We start from the raw sequence: 17,994 nt of genomic DNA on the forward strand, positions 1-17,994 counted from the left end.
CATGCCTATAAAGTGGAAGTGATTTTGGTTTGATGCTCACAAGCTATAGACTTCCCCTGACTCTCACTTGGTGAGAGAGAATTGGAATGGGAACAAGAGTAATAACATGCCCCCGATGGGAAGATGCACAGCTCCCGGTAGCAATGTTAATGCAGACACCACTCCTATTTTCCAAAAGACAGGAAAAAAAAAAAAAAAAAAGGAACCAGAGTTTGGAATTGGACAGACCAGGGTACAAGGATTCTGTCACTTACTAATTCTGTGATCTCGGACAAGCCACTTATCTTCTTTGAGCGACTGTTTCTTTATCTGTAATATAAGTATTACATTACACCATAGCACATAGAGCTGCTGTGAGAATTATTAATGGTGAAATTGATAACTGCCATTTGCTGAGCACAGACTATATGCTAGACTTCAATACTGGGTCATAAAATCCTCACAGCAACCCTCCCAGGTTTTTTGTTTTTTTTTTTTTCCTAGTTTATATTTTTGAGATGGGGACACTTGGGTTTAGAGTTTCAGGACACATAAAAAAAAAAAACCAACACATTCTGAAAATCATAGGTAGTAAATGATAGAGCTGGGCTTCAAATTCAGTTCATCCTCTCAGCCATCACTGTCCTGTCCTGCCTCCCCAGTGAGATGAGACACGTAAGGACACCGCCCTTTCCTGACACACAGTAAGCACACAATAAATGGTAGCTTTTATTAGGACTACCTTTCCTCCTAAATCACAAAACTCTAACTTAACCTATTCTTATCAGATATTTTAAATGATTATGGCACTTAAAGACTTTCCACTAAAAAATTATGCAATGAGCTACTTTCCATGAAGATAAATGGTTTTTTGTGTCTCCTGATTTTGGTCTCTCCTTTCCATCCCCCTCCACATTTCCTTTCTTCTTCCCTTCCTTTTCTATCACTCTTTCCCTTCCCTCTGTCCTCTCCTCTCTCCCTCTGCTTGCCCAGCTCTGTTTTCCTCCTCCATCCTTCACCGCATGCCTTCTGCCTCTTCCTCCGTCTTGCTCAGCCTTCATACTCTTTTTCTCATCAACTTTGCCTCTGTGAGGAACCAATGTCACTCAACCCAACTGCTTGCCTTGGAAAGGTTTCTTTTAAGCAGCTAATATTTTGTGACTCAGAACATACCATATTTCAAGGCAGAGCAAAAGCTAAATGTACTTATAAACTGAAAGTACTATTATCTAGCACTCCTTGAGTAACCTGGAATAACATTTTCTTATTCATTTTTAGCTTTTAGTGGAAGGAAATAAGGTTATATGCTATATACCCTGAAGTGGCAGATCACCTTGAGCCGCTAAATCAGGACTTTTAGTTTAAAAATCATTTTTTGTAAAATGGATAACTTAAAAATAACACATATACTCAACTGAGATTGTAGGTTGCCCCAACTTGTGCAAAAGGATTGTTCCCAAAGACAAATAGATCTCATCCTCTTGATAATGATTAATGGGCCAACCTCCAGAGAAGAAGAACCATACTTTCTTGCAGACTTTCAACTCTAATAGCTTTAAAATCTAGTGACTTCTGATAGGACTCACTCCCAAACTCCTACCTGTATTTATTTGCCTTTTTATTTTAAACAATATCTGCCTAGACCCAGAATTTGCAAAATCAAAAATCCTGAAAGCTTCAGATAAATGCAAACTCAGTGCCAGTAGAAAGAGAAGGAATATATTCAAAAATTATTAAAAATACATATGGAGATAAGTTTTGATGTGAGACGATATAAGTCATAAGATTAGGTTTTAAAAACTATCATACACAGCCAGGCTAACGTCTGTAATCCCAGCACTTTGGGAGGCTGAGGCGTTAGGGTTGCTTGAGCCCAGGAGTTTGAAACCAGCCTGAGCAACATAGCAAGACCTTGACTCCATAAAAAAAAAAAAATAAAAAGAAAAGAAAGAAAAAAAGAAACCATCATATACTATTTCGGTAGCTATCTGAGATTGGATTTCTTTTTGTGGTAATGAGATGCGAGCTGGCCTATTGGCGTCAGTGAGCTTCGTGTGATACAATGCCTATTGTGAACTTTGAATGGATTTCCAATTTACATTCCCATTAGACCCTCTTCTTATCAAGGTGTATCCTAGTGGAAGCTGGTAACTGCTTTTTCAGGTGCTCTTTCTTTTCTTTGTCTGTTGAAGCACAACAGAGCCATTGATAGTCTTCCAGTGCAAATTCACCCTTGGAAATATATGTTTCCATAGTAAAAGGGAAACCAAAGGGATGGAAAGCCACAGAGAAATCTCCCAGGAGATGACACAGGTAATGTTTTCTGCCTCCTCTGTTCCCTGCTGAGAGAGGGATACTTTGAGCAAATTGCCAGTGTTTTCCCTCCCTGGCCAACCCTAGTCACAGGGCTTGGCTCAGCCTCTTCCTTGTGTCCTTATGAAGCTGCCGACTATTCTAGCAACACCCATCAAAAGCTGTGATCCCGATACTTTTCCTACAGTCATTGAGGAAATGCTTTTTCAGCCTGCACTCTTTCCTACTGACTGTCAAATGCATGTACGAAATGGATCCTCTTTTATTCGTTATTTAGGGATATCAGCACATTTGGAGCCTCCCTGTAGCCCCATTTTCTGACAGCATGTTCCATTTCCGCGTAGCTGCACCGGTAAGCTTGCTTTTTCTTTTTCTTTTCAGTGAGAAAGAAATTGAGCAATAAAAAAAAAAATCACTTTAACCACAGTTAATTTTACATTAATCTTCCTCTTTTTTTTCTCCTTTTCTGGCAGGATTTAGCTGACTGTTCAACTGATCCTTATTTTGCTGGGATATTCTTCACCGATTACTTCTTTTACTTCTATCGACGCTGTGCCTGATTTGTTCAAGTTTGGGGACTTTACCAAAGAAAAATAGGAATACATTTAACAGAAACCGACATCCTCTTGCGACTTCTTTTTTCTTCTTTGTAAAACATTTACGTTTATTGCTGAAGGACTTTTTCAGGCTTTAGCTTCCAACAGTTTTGAGACATTAATGAGGAGAATAAAATGTTTGCTGAAACTTGAAATAATGTGATGTTTGATTTTGCCATGACTATGAAGAAAACATTTCCTGGAGGAAACAGTTCTGTTGAATTTAAAAATACTGTTTCTGGTATTAAGGAAGTCGTGAGCTCAAAATAAGTAGGTCTAGCCTCTACTTTGTTTTAATGTATTTTAAAGCTTTTGAAAAAACCAAAAGGGCCATGTCGACTTCGGCCCACTAAACATAGACTCTTGAGAATGTGTAATATGGTATGTGGAGGAGTTGTGGGGGGTGGTATCTGATGCTGAACTCACATTTAGGCAAATTGTCCTCTGTGTGTGTGTGTGTATTGTATAAACACATACGCTAGAGTACAGAATGTAGTTTGTTAATAAAATGGATTTAAGAGAAATAATTACAACTCTTCTTTGTAATGCTTGATGGACACTAAACTTTCTGTGTGAGTAGGATATGCCCCCTTGTAAAGATGGAAACTCCTATACCCCAGAGCGCACTGAAATGAATCAAACTAGCCAGTCCTGAGCCTGCTTACTCTGCCTCACCTGTTCCTTCCCTCAGATTACCACAATAAAGGGTCATGTCTGCAGTTCCTCCTCCTCCCTCTGCCTCCTGACTGATCCCAGGGCTTCCCCGGGTGGCTCCCTCTGCCATGGCATGCCCCCTTGTCTTGGGGACTGTGAGTAACAAACTATCATTTGGATGGCAATTATCTCCTCATCTGCTGCTCTTATACTTCAAATTTTCTATTAATACGCCATTTTTTAGAAAATGGAGATCCAAGCCACCCTCACTGTAGTTCCAGGTAACAGGGATGCTGAATGACTGGCTTTGCCTTATCTTACTGTTGGTCTCTGGGTCAATTAGGATAAGAAATTTGATTTTTTTTTTAGCGTCACAGAGGTAATCAGCAGCAGTAAAACATCCTCTTCCTTATTTTCAGCTATTATTAAATATGTGCCATATGGATGGAAATTAATTGTGAGACCCCAACAATTAAGAAAAGAAAAGATATGGCTCTTGCTCTCATAGAAGGCATTTTAAAATAAACATATTAACACAACGGTTGTTTACCCAGTTATTAAGAGCTGAGATTCTGAAGCCAGATGGTCTTGGCTTAGTCTTGAGTTCAAATCATGATTTTATCTGTGTATCTTTAGGCAAGTTATCTAATTTCCATAAGTTGCAATTTCTTCACTTATAGAAGATAGTGAATATTTACCACAGACAGGATGAAATGAGATAATATATGTAGAGCACAGATAGGTTCTAAATAAAGGTGGGGTGTTATTGTTATATCTCCATAGAACGGGTTCTAAATAAATGTGAACTGTTGTTATTGTTATATCTCCATAGAACAGGTTCTAAATAAATGTGAGCTGTTATTGTTATATCTTCATAGAACAGAATAATTATAAAGATTACAGTGGGATTATAAAGGGATTGAGTAAATACTCACACATACATCAAGGCATTTTCAACAACTATAAAAACTAAATTGTAGGCTGCATGCAGTGGGATTACACACCTGTAATCCCAGCACTTAGGGAGGCCAAGGCGGGTGGATCACCTGAGCTCAGGAGATCGAGACCAGCCTGGCCAAGATGGTGAAACCCCGTCTCTACTAAAAATACAAAAATTAGCCAGGTATGGTGATGGGTGCCTGTAATCCCAGCTACTTGGGAGGCTGAGGCAGGAGAATTGCTTGAACCCAGGAGGCAGTGAGCCGAGATCACGCCATTGCACTCCAGCCTGGGCAACAAGAGTGAAACTCCATCTTAAAAACAAAACAAAACAAAAAAACCTAAATTGTAGACAGAACCATATATATGTATATCATATAATGTTTATATTTTTTCTTTTAAATTTATTTGTATTTATTTTTTTTAGAAACATGGTCTCACTCTGTTTTCCTGGCTGGAGTGTAGTAGAGTGATCATATCTCACTGCAGCCTTGAACTCCTAGGCTCAAGAAATCCTTTTACCTCAGCCTCCCAAGTAGCTAAGATGACAGGTACATGCCACCAATGCCCAGCTAACTTTTTATTTTTTTTTAATAGAGACAGGGTCTCACTATGTTGTACAGTCTCATCTCAAACTCCTGGTCTCAAGTGATCCCCTCCTTCCTTGGCCTCCCAAAGTGTTGGGATTACAGGCCTGAACCACTGCACTTGGCCCCCTATATTTGGAAAATTATTTTCCCTTTTATTAATACTAATAGCATAACTTTTGTAGAAAATGGAATAAGGTAGTTAAATTCTTGGGAGGAGCATTTCAGGATCCCTCTAGTTTCTTAGATTCAGATTCAAACTTGGTTCTCCTAAGCTGTAGTGTCGGCCTGTCCTAGCATGACTTAGGTCTAGATACTGTAGTTGTAACACCATTTAAAAATGGGATCCTAAGTGGTTGATGTGGGAGAGATTCCATTAATTTGACTCTTCTCCTAGTAAAGGAATGTTTGTCAGCAGCAGAATTACAAGTGATCTTTTTGGCACATAAATCCCATGTTCTTATTTATGCACTTAAGCTTGGTATAATATGGTGGGTTTCAGATATCTAATGTAGTTCAGAAATATTGCCTATAAAGGGATTTCTATAAAATGAGTGCCATTTGTTCATTAAATTCCATTAAAAGACTGGAAGTATTTTCCTACAGAAAAACTTCTATAGGAGATTGTGTTGAAAGCCTTCAGAAAGGAAGGATTTAAGTGAGTGAATAGATCTACGGCAACCTGTGACATGCTGGGATTAGTTAGGCCTATTGGGAGGACAGACTTTGCTGGAAGATTCTCTTTGTATTTGCAGCACTTTTCCAGTTGTGAGATATTCAATGTGGGCCACACTGCTTCAGGCCACAAGACTTTCCTTTTATGCCAGAGAATTTTCTACTCTCCACTGGAATGTCCTCAAAATCAAGTAAATTAAAGTGTCTATAACAGTCTCCTCCCAGAAACTTATAACCCGAGGCTAATCATGAGAAAAACACCAGACAAATCCCAGCTGAGGGGTATTCTACAAAATATACAATGAGCATTCTTCAAGTGTCAATCAAGGTCATCAAAAACAAGGAAAGTTGGGCCGGGAACGGTGGCTCACACTTGTAATCCCAGCACGTTAGGAGGCCGAGGCGGGCGGATCAACCAAGGTCAGGAGTTCCAGACCAGACTGGCCCACATGGAGAAACCCTGTCTCTACTAAAAATACAAAATAAGCCAGGCGTGGTGGCGCATGCCTGTAATCCCAGCTACTCAGGAGGCTGAAGCCGGAGAAACGCTTGAACCTGGGAGGTGGAGGTTGCAGTGAGCCAAGGTCGTGCCATTGCACTCCAGCCTGGGCAACAAGAGCGAAACTCAGTCTCAAAACAAATAAACAAGAAAAGTCTGAGAAACTGTCACAGCCGAAAGGAGCTTAGGGTGACATGATGATTAAATGTAATGTGGGTCCTGGATGGGATCTTGGAACTGGAAAAGGACATTAGGTAAAAACTAAGGAAATCTGAAAGAAGTATTAAGTAAAGCATGGACTTGAGTTAATAATAATGTATCAATATTGTCTCATTAATTGTGACAAATGTACCACACTCATGTGAGATGTTAACAATAGGGGAAACTGGGTGTGAGGTTGATGGCAACTCTGTGTACAATTATCTTTGCAATTTTTCTGTAAATCTAAAACTGCTTTAAAATAAAAAGGTTATTTTTTAAAAACTCAGAAAAAGGTTCATAAGAGCTGGGCTGAAAAATCACATCCTGCTACCAGGTGCCATTTGTAATAACATAGGGATAAGTTCAAGCATGAAAAATAGGTACTATATTTAACTTCAGGTCATCAAAGTATCTTAGTTCCCTGCTTTGACAATTATTTAAGGTCAGATTCTGTATATCAATCCAATTAGCCCCAAATATTAGAGAGTATTCTAAGATAATCATATAAAGAATTAACAATACTTTTTCATGAGTTCTAATAAAGCTTCTCAAACAAGATTTTGAAAGTGCTGTCAAAATTTTTTTAAACAATTGAACCATAAAAATTCACTTACAACAAACAACTGGCATGTATGAGTTCAACCCTCCAGCATCTAAAAATTGAAAACACTTTATAGTGCTCATAACCCATCTCTTTTTCTGTTTTCATTTTATTTATTTATTTATTTATTTATTTATTTATTTATTTATTTATTTATTTTGAGACGGAGTCTCGCTCTGTCGCCCAGGCTGGAGTGCAGTGGCGCGATCTCGGCTCACTGCAAGCTCCGCCTCCCGGGTTTGCGCCATTCTCCTGTCTCAGCCTCTCCGAGTAGCTGGGACTACAGGCACCCGCCACCACGCCCGGCTAATTTTTTGTATTTTTAGTAGAGACGGGGTTTCACCGTGGTCTCGATCTCCTGACCTTGTGATCCGCCCGCCTTGGCCTCCCAAAGTGCTGGGATTACAAGCGTGAGCCACTGCGCCCGGCCTATTTTTTGAGATGGAGTCTCACTCTGTCGCCCAGGCTGGAGTGCAGTGGCATGATCACAGCTCACTGCAACCTCCGCCTGCTGGGTTCAAGCAATTCTCCTGCCTCAGCCTCCTGAGTAGCCGGGACTACAGGCATGCACCACCATGCCCAGCTAATTTTTTGAATTTTTAGTAGAGACAGGGTTTCACCATGCTGGCCAGGCTGGTCTCTGTTTTTATTTTAATATATTTTTCATATATAATTTTTGGATTTCAATATTAGTGACAGATTCTTAACAATATATTATTTGAATGATGAAACTAAAATCTTCAAAAGAAAAGCAAAAAATAAAATAAAATGAAAGCAATCTGTTAACAGTTTACAAGTATTTTCACTGGCGTGTCATTTGATTTTCACAACACTGTGATGTTGGGAGTGAGGAGAAGTTTTCATGTTTCTCCATTATATAATTAAGGAAACTCAGGCACAGAGAGGTTAAGCAAGGATAAGAGGTGAGCCGGGTTTTCTGGTGCTAAATTTCATCCCTTTCCACTCCATTACTTAATTTCCCCTTTGAGATTTGTTTCCTCTCTTCATGACTCTTTGGAGTTTGTGAGAGACCACCAACTCAGATATTGACCCACTGAAAAGTCACTAACACACCAATGGCTCTGGAAAGTGCTATTTCTTCAGGCTTCTTAAGCAGATAGATTAATTAGAGGCCATTTTGTCAAAATACAGAATAGGGAGAGAACAGAGGGACCTAGATGGGTGGAGTCTCCTATCACCAGCCACTAAGTTACATCTTCTGTTGTGCCAGAGCTTAACACCTCACTTGAGAATGCTAAATATCAATCTCCATTTGAGAAACACTTCAGTAGAATCTTCACTTGGCAAAACTAAAAGGGTTTTGGCTTTCATTTCTTTAAGGACCTGTGTCACTGATTTTTGTGACTGATTCTAAAGAGCCAGTTGAACTCTTAGGAAGCATCCATGGATTAAGAATCTAGTGAAGGCTGGGTGCGGTGGCTCACGCCTGTAATCCCAGCACTTTGGGAGGCCGAGGCGGGCGGATCACGAGGTCAGGAGATTGAGACCATCCTAGCTAACACGGTGAAACCCTGTCTCTACTAAAAATACAAAAAATTAGCCGGGCGCCTGTAGTCCCAGCTACTCGGGAGGCTGAGGCAGGAGAATGGCGTGAACCCGGGAGGCAGAGCTTGCAGTGAGCCGAGACTGCACCACTGCACTCCAACCTGGGTGAAAGAGCGAGACTCTGTCTCAAAAAAAAAAAAAAAAGAAAGAAAGAAAGAAAAAAAAAGAATCTAGTGAATTTTTGTTGAGTGGTTGTTTAAAGCTTGAAGAAGTGCAGCTTCAGAGACTTCCAATTTACCAGCAGTGTTGAGTACACTAGTCCATCTTTTTTGGATCCCATTCTGGATTCTGTGAATGGGAAAGTCTTTCTCAGCCCTTAAGATATATAATTGGAGCAGAAATGAGTGCCAAAGATCACAGTCCCAATCCTTCAACTTCTTTATGGCGCCATACAAATACAAAATGAGATCATTATTTTAGGAAGATTCCTGATAACATGTCTTTGCCAGAGCTGAGTTCTCAAGACATTTTTAGCTGTACCAGACTGACCCACTGTTTAAATTCAAAAATAACTAGGAAGAGAACTAAACTCAGAGCCAGGAGACTTGGGCCTAATAATGGCTCAATAACTTGTTATTGGTGTTGTTGTGGATAATTCACTTAACTTCTATGAGTTTCACTTTCCCAGTTGCAAAATTGGATTTGTAATAGTTTTGACTACTGCTAAGGGTTTTTGTGAACACTAAATGAGATATTTACATGAAACCTCTTTGCAAAGTGGAAGATGCTATATGAATACAGAAGTCATTAAGAATGGTCCCTGGGAAGACATTATTTTGAATGAATAAATCAGATGTTAGAAATTCTTATTTTAATGAGTTTCAGTCCATGATGCTTAGGGTAAGTTATTTACATTTCTAGCTACCGTCTTCTTCACCTGGAAAACATGTTGCTTAGCATATAGTAGATGATCAATTAACATTTATTAAGCAAAAAGTGGGTAATAGAAACATTTTCCTCTTATTTACCAGGGACTATGGCAAGATGATATCCTAAAACAGATTTGAATTCCTCTCCCTGTTACTGTGACTTTTTTATTGCTACTGTCTAAAATAGGATTATTATATTATTATTATTATTATTATTTGGAATAATAGGTTATTGTTCTCTTGCCCAAGCACATTTAAAACACTTCTAAATGACTTCGCATAGAAACTAGAAAAATCAATTGGCTTATCATTTGTCTGTTAGAGGATTCCAGAACCATGATAGTCAACTACAGCTTATTATTCATTATTTATATTTATACTGCTGCATTTAATTCTGTTCAGCGCAACTGCATAAATATCTAAATTAGTTTCAGGTTAATTGTAGAGCATTTAATGAATGTTTCATATTATATCTAAACATTGAATGCAATATGTCAGCAATTAGGCTGCTGTAGTATTTGCCCTGATGTGAGCTGTAAGATCGCGGGCCTGTCATCGTATTCAGTTACGAAAAACTTTTCCTTTTAAGTGTGGACATGCTTGGGTTTCAGGAGAAGTATCAGGAATTATCCACAGTAGAGAAGCTACTCAAAGTTATGTAAAAAGAAAAAGGCTCTTAGTCACTTCTTGGAGGTAAAAAACAAAAACCAAACAACCTCCCCCACCCGCCACCACACACACACACAAAAAAAACTTCAGCCTAGATGAACCTGCACATATTCCTTCTGCCTCTGAGCTCTGTAATCTGGCTTATTCATTTTCACTCACTCACTCACTCATTCACTCATTCACTCACTCATTAGCTCACTTAACAAACATTTATGGAGGACTTTCGGTGTGCAGACTTTATACAAGGTGCTAGGATACAACAGAAGCGTGGCATCATTGCTGACCTTTTGGAGGCATCATGGACTAGCCAGGCAGCCACAGTCAGCCATCACACAATACCAACAGCGCTGGAGTTGTGGCATTGACATTGTGCTGGGAGAGAACAGGAAAGGGGTCATAAATTCTGCCTTTCAGGTAAGTGAGAAAGAGGAAGCAGGAAAGGGAAGACAAGCAGGAAGAGGCATCTGAGCTATCTAGGTCTAAAAGGATGAGAAAGGTTTTGGGGTTTTTGTTAAACAGAAATAGAGAAAGGTAGACATTGCATATGAATCAGTTTTTTATAAGAAAGAATCTGATTTTAAGTGCACCAGGAACTGCAAAGTAATTCCTACCCCCTCCCATCTTAAGCCAGCTCTTCTGTTAGCTTTACTAACAGGAGAGGCACTCTTATTTCTGAAAGACACCACTTCCTTTCCTCAGCTCCAAAAGCCAGCCATCTGTCCCAGGAGATTCAAGGAAACTGTGGGAAAAGCAAAACATGTTGGATGGAGCATGGGATGACTCAGTGAGCTGGCTGTGAGACTGTGGGCGGGGAGGCTGAGCCTGAGGACAATGACTGATTCATCCACAGGTACTGCTGTCTCTGTGTGCTACCATAGAGATAAAATTTGTGTAGTGAGCAAAGGCCACAAGTCTTTTGGTCACTCCACCCATTTATAAATAAAAAGTTTTCCTTCCTAAAGTTTACTTCTATTTTTAAGTCTGAGGTACTCATGGTGGGAAGGGCTGGGAGAATCTAAGTTCTCCCTGCATGCCTTTCCCTTTCTTTTGGTAGCAGCACCCTGATTTTTCCTTTAGTGAACTATCATGCCCTAGTGCTCAGTCTCTATGAATCAGGTGAGGCTGATACCACCCCATCGTTCCAGAGAAGAACACATGACTCAGGCTTTGGCAAAGAAAACATTTCATTCCCTTGGCTACAGTGATTGCTTTAGTGGTAAGCATATGACCCAGGTTAGGCCAATCACACTCATCCTTAGGTGTCTGACTGAAACCATAAGCAATGATGTACTCTCTTTGGAAATTATTAAGCTGGCAAGAATGAGCCTGGAGCTTCTGAGAACCACCTTGCCATCATGGTGGGCAGCCTGCCAGAGAATGAAGCCAACACAAAGGAAAATAGAACCGAGATATGAGAAGGGCAGGTTTCTAAGCCAGATATGAAATTTACATTTAAATTCCCATGAAAGTCCCCCATGGACTTAGCAGTTAGGCAGACTGCAGATTTCCATTTCTCTTTAGTTAGGCTGAATTTGGATTTTGCCACATTGCCAAAAGAGTTCTGATGAATACTGGCTCTTATGAAGACTCTTTCAACATTTTGCATGCAGGATGCCCAACTGGCTGATTCCAAATGCTGATACCTTGTTTATGAGGTTGTTGGTTACCATTCAGGGTTTGGAAGGTGGCTCTCCTCCATTCCCTAATGGCTTCCCTCCATTTACCTCTCCTCCATTCCCTAATGGCCGCTAAGTCCTAAGTGGATATCAAAGACATCTCATATTTGTATAGTGCTTTCATTTTACAGTTCTACAATTATTTCTCTCTCCTATTTTATTTTTATTTTTGGCAAAGAACAAAAACTCAAAGTAACTAACAAACAGTGGGTTTATTATATAAGAATGTAGAAGAATTGCACACCAAATGTAGGACGTGTAGCTGAGCTTCATGAGACCTAGACAGTCACCAGAGGCTGATCTCACCATCTCTGTCTTTAGGAGTCCACATGACATCTGCCTGCTTCTCTCTACAAGGCTGCCTCGTTCTTCTTTCTTCAGACCAGCTGCTCTGCTCACTCATTTGCTTGCAACCATCATGGCCACCCTAAAATGTAGTCTTGGACCCCAAGTCTCCATTAACTTCTAGCTTGGTTCTCCAGGGCTAAATGACTCAGAATCTCAAGTTTTAAATTCCCATGAAAGAGAGTCTGACTGGTTTAACCTTGCTCAGCTATCCATGTGGGTTTAAGCAGCTGTGGCCAGGGAAAAGTAGTCGGTAAGACTATCTCTTTCAGGCTAGGGTTGGTGGTGGTGGATAGATTCTGTAAGTAGGGAAGAAAATTATAAGCATTTTCAGTAAAGACAGTGTATCTCATTTGGTCCTCATATTTCTGAGAGGCAGAAATTATTATTATCCGTATTTTACATAAGATTTAGGATAAGCGGCTTGAGGCTATACAACTAGGAGGTGCCAACTGTAGCATTTTAAACTCGAGACTTTTCACTTCAGATCGCAAGTGGTTTCCTCAGCACTATTCTGTCAACGCGAAATTATATGGTCTCACTTTCTTGAGCATCACAAACACATCCAGTCTTGATTTTTAAGGATTTGTTTTAACAGCACTAACTTATGGTTTTAAATCAAACATAGTAGTGATCCAGAAAGAAAAGGTTGAAGAAGAAAATCTGAACCACAGGTCTTGGATGAAGCACTGTTATCCATTAATGAAGAAGTGAGCAAGAGTGAAAATCCTGTTAGGAAAATTTCAAAGGAAAAAGTAGTTGGTTAATGGAGGGCCTGTGCTTGGGGCATGTGTGTGGCTCACCGCTGCTGCAGGGGTTTCAGCGGTAGTTAAGACAGCTGGAGATTCAATTCCAATTGATAGGTTTGAGCAGTAAATGCTGCCAGTTGAATGATGGAGCTCATCATGAAGTATTCTGTCTGGGTCTTCTGTAAATATGGATAGCTGAATCTCAGATTTATAGTTCATGCTCCCACAAACTCAGACTTTCCTACTCTGTTCCTTACTTCCCGTCTTTCACTAGACTTGAGAGAGGAAAGCAAATATTTGTTAATACCATTACAAAGTTATATAATTTTTATAATTTTAATTCATACAAATTGCGGAACTCGTCTCTAATGTGACCTACTCTGGAGGACTCATCCCGTTCCCCCATCCCATCACTCTCAAATCCCACCTTAAATAGTTCTGATGTCCCGGAGCGTCCGTTCTTAGTTGTGATGTGACAGTTGCCATTCTCCTTTTCTCTTTTGTGGCTCCTTGGGGAATTATCTTTGGTCACTACCATTACCAAACTTAGTGGCTCACACATCAACACTTACCGATGACGTCAAAAATAGCTGCTCAAGGTGCTGCTGTTACTGCCATATGTGTCTGTGCCTTGGCAGCCTTAGCCAAACCAGTGTTGAGGGCTCTCACTGCCACTGGAGGGCTGGGTCTAACTGTGTCAGGCCTCCACCTCAAGGACCTCCACCTCAAGTGCTAAGCCAGTTCTTTGTTGGCAGCCTCCTCTTCCTAGGATTCAGCCTAAATTGAATTAATGCTACTTGACGTGGAAGTTGGGCTCTACTGTGTTATAAATATCTCCCTCCCAGAAGCTGCTTTTGTCCTAGAGCCAAGCTACTGGCCTCTACTTGCTTCTCCTGGGATGAGCGTTTTGGTTTTTCATGTACAAAGATCCTGGGAACTCACCTTATTTTCAGACATGCTTGAATCACAGTCAAATATAGATTTTAGAACAAAATATAAACAAATACATGTGAATATATGGGACACTTTCTGACAGGTTTTCCAAAGTTATCAAATAGTGTTTTATATAATCCCACCTCTGAGGTAGGGTAAAACTAATTCGTATTGGAAAAGCAGTGGATCCCAGGACACATATGCTCTACTTTAGCTCCTGTGTTTCTGGGCTTGGAATCCTGGTGATCAGGGTCGTCCCAGGTAACGCTATGTCTTACACCCGGAGAGTTTGTGCTCAGCAGCTAGACTTTCAAGGAGAGAGTGCTACTGTCCTTTTATAGACTCACTTTTTTTTCTTTTGTGACAAAAGCAAAACCAACCAACCAGATAAAAAACTTAAAATACCACTATTCTTGAGGAGCACACAAACCCAACTGGAATATTCTGCAGGTGAGACATTCTCCAACTGAAAGATTTTTCTCTCCCCTGACACATTTCTGCTCAGAACAGATCTCTGACCCTTGAAGTTTTAGACCAATCTGTATGCTAATACTTCATTAATGGGTTTCAGTTTTTCATTCACATCTTAGTCACAGACTTTCTGGAACAGACTGTTTCTTAAACCAAATTTAGGACATCTACTTAAAGCACTTTTGAAATGCAAAGATTTTTTTTTGTAAATAGTGATTTCCAAGTGGAATCATTTTGTTTCTATTATGACACTGACAGGTTATTAAAATCTATATGTTTAGATGTTAGATGGGTAATTTTTGATCAGGGGAATGGAAAGTGGAGAAAATAACTGGTGAAAAGAAGGAATAATAATTATGTGTGTGTGTGTGTGTATGTGTGTGTGTATTGTGTCTCTGCATGTAAAATGAAGTTGAGCTAGCCAAAAGTCAAGGAGTTCTTACATTCTATCTATCCAATCCCTGGTGTCCTAACAGGTTCATAATTGTATTAAAAGGACGTTTTGGCAGTTAGGAAGCTGATAGTGTTCAAGTCTGTGTAAGGGGTATTTGCGAAGCACCTGTGATGTGTCTGTCTTATGAAACAGGGATGTAATCAAAGATAAATTTATAATAAGGCATCCTCCTACTCGGAGTTGCTACCTTTAACTGTTGATCCCAGGCACTCTGAGCCGGAAAGATTAAAATTCACCTCAACTCCACTTTGGCTGCTGATGTGGTTTGGGTGTCCCTGCCCAAATCTCATGTCGAATTATAATTCCCAGTGTTGGAGGTGGGGCCTGGTGGGAGGTGATTGAATCATGGGAGTGGTGCTTCATGAATGGTTCAGCACCATCCCCTTGGTACTGTACTAGTGACAGAGTTCTCATGAGATCTGGTTACTTAAAAGCATGTGGCACCACCCCCTCCCTTCCTCCTGCTCTGGCCATGTAAGATGCATGTCCCCATTTGCCTGCTGCCATGATTGGATGCTTCCTGAGGCCTTCCCAGAAGCAGAGGCCACTATGCTTCTTGTACAGCCTGCAAAATTGTGAGCCCATTAAACCTCTTTTCTTTATAAATTTCCCAGTGTTAAGTATTTCTTTATAGCCATGCAAGAATGGACTAATATAGCTGTTAATTACATTCAGTCTCAAATTTAACAATCTTTCCCGGGGTTGAGACAATTTTGTATATGTAGATGTGTTAGTCGTTCATTCTCACACTGCTATAAGGACATACCCGAGACTGGGTAATTTATACAGGAAAGAGGTTCAATTGACTCACATTTCCGCATGGCTGGGGAGGCCTCAGGAAACTTACAATCATGGCAGAAGGGGAAGCCAAGATGTCCTTTTTCACAAGGTGGCAGGAGAGAGAAGTGCCGAGCAAAGGGGGAAAAGCCCTTTATAAAAACTATCAGATCTCATAAGAACTCACGCACTGTCACGAGAACAGCATGAGGGTAACCACTCCCACGATTCGATTAGCCCCCACCAGCTCCCTTTCACCACACGTAGGGATTATGGAAGCTGCAATTCAAGATGAGACACAGCCAAACCATATCAGTAGGCTTGCATTTTATTGGTTGTCCTCCCTTGAAAACAATAAGGGATTTTATTAGGCAATGACTTTCTCAAGTGGTCCATTCCTGAGCAAAGGGAACTGCTCTCCAGAAATAAACCATTTGGCCACATGATGGGCATCTGCTCCCCAAAACCTAGGGAGCTCATCAGGACCCAGGGAAGGAGGATTACGGAAAACTCTGAGAGGGGCCCATTTCTTTTCTTTTCTTTTCTTTTTTTTTTTGAGACGGAGTCCCGCTCTGTCACCCAGGCTGGAGTGCAGTGGTACGATCTCGGCTCACTGCAAGCTCTGCCTCCTGGGTTCACACCATTCTCTTGCCTCAGCCTCCCACGTAGCTGGGACTACAGTCGTCCGCCACCACGCCCAGCTAATTTTTTGTATTTTTGGTAGAGACGGGGTTTCACCGTGTTAGCCAGGATGGTCTCGATCTCCTGACCTCATGATCCACCCACCTCGGCCTCCCAAAGTGCTGGGGGCCCATTTCTTTAAATTTGGCCATGATGTATTTCCTTGGCAGAATATGAAAAGAGTCCAAAATTTCAACACACTGCATTTGTTTGGTTCTTTAGAACAGGGCTTCTCAAATGTTAATGTGCACACAATCACCTGATGATCTTGTGGAAATGCAGACTCTATTTCAGTGGGTCTGGGGTGGGGCCTGAGAACGGGCCTTTCCAACAAAGTCCTGGATGCTGTCGATGCTGCTGGCATGAGACACACCCTGAGGAGCAAGACTTTCAAGTTTGGCAAGTGTTTTCCTATGTCATCTCACTCAGTCCTCATGACAAGCCTGTGAGGTACCTGACACATCCCCACTTCCAGCAGTAGAAGCAGGTTCCGTGAAGTAAACAGACTTGCTTTGGGTTGCACAGCAGGTACGACTTATGCTCAGACATCTGAATCCAAGTCCCGTGATTTTTCTCCCACGCAACTGTGCCTCCTCCACGTACATCTTGGCCCATAACTCTTCTCAGGAAGATGCTCCAAATCAGGGTTTTGTTTTCAGAGAGCTTGTTCATCAGCACACCACTGCATTTTTTCCCATTCCTCATATCTTGTTAGATGGGTTCTTTTATGTTGCTTGTCAGTATGTTTAGGTGGTGATTGTCATCCAACATTCTTCCTATCCCTCTCCACTTTATACTATCCACAAGTAGGTATAACATGTCTAGTTTCTCTTATTTGAATTATAAATACAAGCTTTTCATCGATGTTTGAAGGTTCAAGTATTGATGGATACACAGAGGACTAATCTCTGGGAAGTAATACAGGCACTATATATAGAGTCGGAGTAAGAGATTAAACATCTTATTGATAATGAGCAGGTAACAAAGTGGGAATCATTATAATAGCATAAGCTGGAAGTTGATAAAAACATAGTGGGAAAACACATGGATTCTGGAGTTTTGAATCCTGGTTCTGCCTGACCAAATGTGATGTGGGGCTAGTTACCCAACCTCTCTGTGCTTTGATTTCCTTGTATGTTAAAAGGAGAAAACATGTTTTTTGTGACAATACATTTCATTAATTCACAACAGTCCCCCACATATATTAAGTATTCAATAAGTGTCAGTGCCTATCCTTATTACCAATCAGATAGTCCAATCTCCTTATTTTTATTTTTTGAGACAGGATCTCACTCTGTCACCCAGGCTAGAGTGCAGTGGTGGGATCTTGGCTCACTGCAGCCTTGACTTCCCAGGCTCCAGTGATTCTCCCATCTCAGCCTCCTTAGTAGCTGGGACCACAGGTGTGTGCTGGCTAACTTTTGTAAATTTTGGTAGAGACGGGGTTTTGCTGAGTTGCTCAGACTGGTCTCAAACTCCTGAGCTCAAGTGATCCACCGACCTCGGGCTTCCAAAGTGCTGGGATTATAGGCATGAGCCACTGCACCTTGCCAATCTCCTTATTTTTAATATGGAGCCAGAGAGGCCCAAAAAGCTTAAGTGATTTCAACATTCATTAACCAACAATTATGGAGCTTTCACTATGTAGCAGATACTTACTAGTTGGTGACTAAGCAAAAGTTGATAAGTAGTGGAACTGATAAGTGAACACAAACCCTCTGGTTTCTATTCTATTATGGTAAGTGTGAGTGTATGTCTCC

The 17,994-nt window shown here is 40.7% G+C and overlaps 1 protein-coding gene across 1 annotated transcript in view; it reads left to right on the forward strand.

Moving 5' to 3' along the window:
* Positions 1-4,788, forward strand: part of MYRFL (myelin regulatory factor like) — a 124,211-nt gene extending 119,423 nt beyond the window's left edge. The window contains exons 23-25 of the mRNA XM_032170723.2: positions 2,172-2,292; positions 2,570-2,644; positions 2,766-4,788. Coding sequence (XP_032026614.1) covers positions 2,172-2,292; positions 2,570-2,644; positions 2,766-2,852 — 283 coding nt within the window. The 3' untranslated portion in view covers positions 2,853-4,788. The remainder of the gene's footprint in view (positions 1-2,171; positions 2,293-2,569; positions 2,645-2,765) is intronic.
* The last annotated feature ends 13,206 nt before the right edge of the window (positions 4,789-17,994 follow it).

This window comes from Hylobates moloch, unplaced genomic scaffold, assembly GCF_009828535.3.
Source record: "Hylobates moloch isolate HMO894 unplaced genomic scaffold, HMol_V3 SCAFFOLD_12, whole genome shotgun sequence".
NCBI classification, from domain to species: domain Eukaryota; kingdom Metazoa; phylum Chordata; class Mammalia; order Primates; family Hylobatidae; genus Hylobates; species Hylobates moloch.